The 3,314-nt window shown below is 48.1% G+C and overlaps 1 protein-coding gene across 1 annotated transcript; it reads left to right on the top strand.

Annotated features, from left to right (window-relative positions):
* The first annotated feature begins 933 nt into the window (after positions 1-933).
* Positions 934-1,883, top strand: LOC123600531 (olfactory receptor 1052-like). The gene is given in 3 exon segments (XM_045482565.1): positions 934-996; positions 998-1,272; positions 1,274-1,883. Coding segments are annotated over 3 exon segments (948 nt in total).
* Positions 1,884-3,314: the final 1,431 nt, after the last annotated feature.

The following is a 3,314-nucleotide window of genomic DNA, read 5'->3' as shown; positions in this document are numbered from 1 at the left end:
GTGATTTGCTGAGGAGTTCAATGGGGGGTAAGAAAAAAGGTGGCCAAAAATGGTTTTGGCCAAAACAACTGAGAGGATCCTGCTGGCATTCTCTGAATGAGGAAGATTTTATCGAATTGAGAATTTCTATTTATTCACTGACACCAGCACTTGATAGATACCAGGGCACAAATTACTGAGATATGAAGTCACTCTCCAGCTGCTAGGGGTAAGAAAGTCCAACAGGAGGGGCGCCTGGGTGACTCAGTCGGTTAAGCTGCCGACTTCGGCTTGGGTCATGATCTCACAGCTTGTGAGTTCGAGCCCCACGCCGGGCCCTGTGCTGACAGCTCGGAGCCTGGACCCTGTTTTGGATTCTATGTCTCCCTCTCTCTCTGCCCCTGCCCTGCTCGCACTCTGTCTCTCTCAAAAATAAGTAAACATTAAAAATTAAAAAATAAAGTAAAGTCCAACAGGAAAGATGGACGGCTGTTTTATTTTTAAAGTTAAAATACAGTGTCATGTCAAGTAAAGGAGCATCTGTGCAAGTCCAGGGAGAGAGGGAGGGGACGGACCTCTAAGCTGGGTCTGGAGAGACCAAAGGACATTCCAACAAGAATGTAGAATGTGAAAAAGCACAGACATTTGCAATCACGCGCTGTGTTTGTGGAAGTAAGTTGTCCAGAATTGCAAGTTGAGTGCACGGTAGCACGGAGGCGTCGCAGAGGACGTGTGGCAAGCTGAAGAACGTAGACGTTATCCTGAGGGGTGCAGAGGACCTTCAGTACCTCGCATGAGGGTGACATGATGGGATTGATGTGGAGTTTGGGGACCAGCCTGCCACTCGGAGATGCACGCAGTGGAAGATGTTAAAGGCTACCTCTTTGATGAGAATGTTAACATTCTTGCTTCTCCTCCCCGCATTCATTGTCCTGTGGGTAACACACCAGTGGGATGATATCGGGGCAGAATCACACCGCAGTGACAAGATTCGTCCTGCTGGGCCTCACAGACCAACCAGGCTGACCAAAAACAACTCCTCTTTGCCGTCTTCCTGATGATCTGCACCGTGACACTGGTGGGCAACCTGGGCATGATAGACCTGACCCGTGCCAGCTCCGCCCTCCACACCCCCATGTACTTTCTTCTGAGCGTGCTCTCCTTCCTGGACACCTGCAATTCCTCTGTGTTCACCCCCGGGCTGCTGATCAGCATCCTCACCACGGACCGGTCCATCTCGTTTACAGGCTGTGTGGTCCAGATGGCCTCCATGATCCTCCACGGCACAGGGGAGCCTGCTCTTGGCCATGATGGCCTATGATCGATTTGTGGCCATCTGCCACCCTCTCCTCTACCACGCCATCATGTCTAAGCGCTTGTGCATCCAGCTGGTAATGGTCACCTACGCTGCGGGGGTGTTCGTTTCAGCTCCGCAGACAAGGAATGCCTTCATCTTGCCCTACTGTGGTCCCAACGTCATTGATCGTTTCTTCTGTGACATCCCCCCTGTGCTCCAACTGGCCTGCTCAGACACCACAGTGGCCAACGTCATCCTGCTTTGCCTCTCTGCCTTGGTCACTGTCCCCACGGTCTCAGCCATCTTGATTTCTTATGCCTTCATCTTGCTCACAATCTGTAGGATGAGGTCCCTAGAGGCCCAGCGCAAAGATTTCTCCACTTGTGCCTCCCACCTCACTGCCCTCTCCCTCTTCTACGGGTCTGTGTTCTTTGTCTATGTCCAACCCAACCCTGGAAGTGCTGCAGCCTATAACAAGGGCCTCTCTGTGTTCTACACCATTGTGATCCCCATGCTGAACCCCCTGGTCTACAGCTTAAGGAACAAAGATGTAGAGGCTGCTGTACAAATTAGGGTCCTTAACTTCAGCAGAAAAGGAATTTGTTAGCAAGGTATCTGGTAGCTCATAAAACAGAAGAGAAGCCTGGGACAGGAACCAAGAGTGGCCAAGCACAGCTGAACACCTGCCACAAGAATGGTATGTGCAGGCTGCCACCATAGGGGACATCGTCCATTGCCACGGCTAGCGCTGCTGCCCCTGGGCATTCAGCACTGCTCAGCTGCCAGAAAAAGCCACCTACACTAGCCACTGTACCACCCTGTGTAGCGTCCAGCCACATATCAGCTCTAACTGACCCTACACCCTTCCATCATTCTCTGAAGTTCAAGCCCTAGGCAGGAACATCTACCTGGTTGGCAACATCACTATTATACTTCTGTCAATACACTACATTCAGCTCGGATCTGTTACATCCCCTGATATCCTACATCCACACTTGTTTTTTTTTTTTTTTAATCATTTTTAATGTTTATTTCTTTGTTTTGAGAGAAAGAGAGCAAGCAGAGGAGGGACAGAGAAAGAGGAAGAGAAAGAATCCCAAGCAGGCTCCAAGCTGTCATTGCGGAGCCTGATGCAGGGCTCGATCTCCTGGACCATGAGATATCAAGAGTTGGGCGCTTAACGAACTGAGCCACCCAGGTGCCCCCCTTGTACATCCACACTTGTATCTTACAGACCCCCAGGACCTCCAATCAGTGGTCCCAGAAGTGAGAGTCAGATTCTTTTTTTTTTTTTTCATTTTTTTAAAATTTACATCCAAATTAGTTAGCATGTAGTGCCAACAGTGATTTCAGGAGTAGATTCCTTAGTGCCCCTTACCCATTTAGTCCATTCCCCCTCCCACAACCCCTCCAGTAACCCTCAGTGTGTCCTCCATATTTATGAGTCTCTTCTGTTTTGTCCCCCTCCCTGTTTTTATATTATTTTTTTTCCCTTCCCTTATGTTCATCTGTTTTGTCTCTTAAAGTCTTCATATGAGTGAAGTCATATGATTTTTGTCTTTCTCTGACTGACTAATTTCACTTAGCATAATACCCTCCAGTTCCATCCATGTAGTTGCAAATGGCAAGATTTCATTCTGTTTGATTGACGAGTAATACTCCATGGTATGTATATACCACATCTTCTTTATCCATTCATCCATCGATGGACATTTGGGCTCTTTCCATACTTTGGTTATTGTGGATAGTGCTGCTATAAACACAGGGGTGCACGTGCCCCTTTGAAACAGTGCACCTGTATCCCTTGGATAAATGCCTAGTAGTGCAAATGCTGGGTCATAGGGTTCTATTCTTAGTTTTTTGAGGAACCTTCATATTGTTTTCCAGAGTGACTGCATCAGTTTGCATTCCCAGTGAGAGTGAGATTCTATCTTCCTCCTATCTTTGACAGTTCTCACATATAGAAAGAATCGTTGAATGCCACAGCAACCTTCCCTAAAAGGTCATTTTAGGGGTTATTGCCCTTCTGAATCTGTGA

This window comes from Leopardus geoffroyi, chromosome D1, assembly GCF_018350155.1.
Source record: "Leopardus geoffroyi isolate Oge1 chromosome D1, O.geoffroyi_Oge1_pat1.0, whole genome shotgun sequence".
In the NCBI taxonomy this organism is placed as follows: Eukaryota; Metazoa; Chordata; class Mammalia; order Carnivora; family Felidae; genus Leopardus; species Leopardus geoffroyi.
Note: the sequence above shows the minus strand (reverse complement) of the source record. Positions and strands in the feature narration are given on the sequence as shown.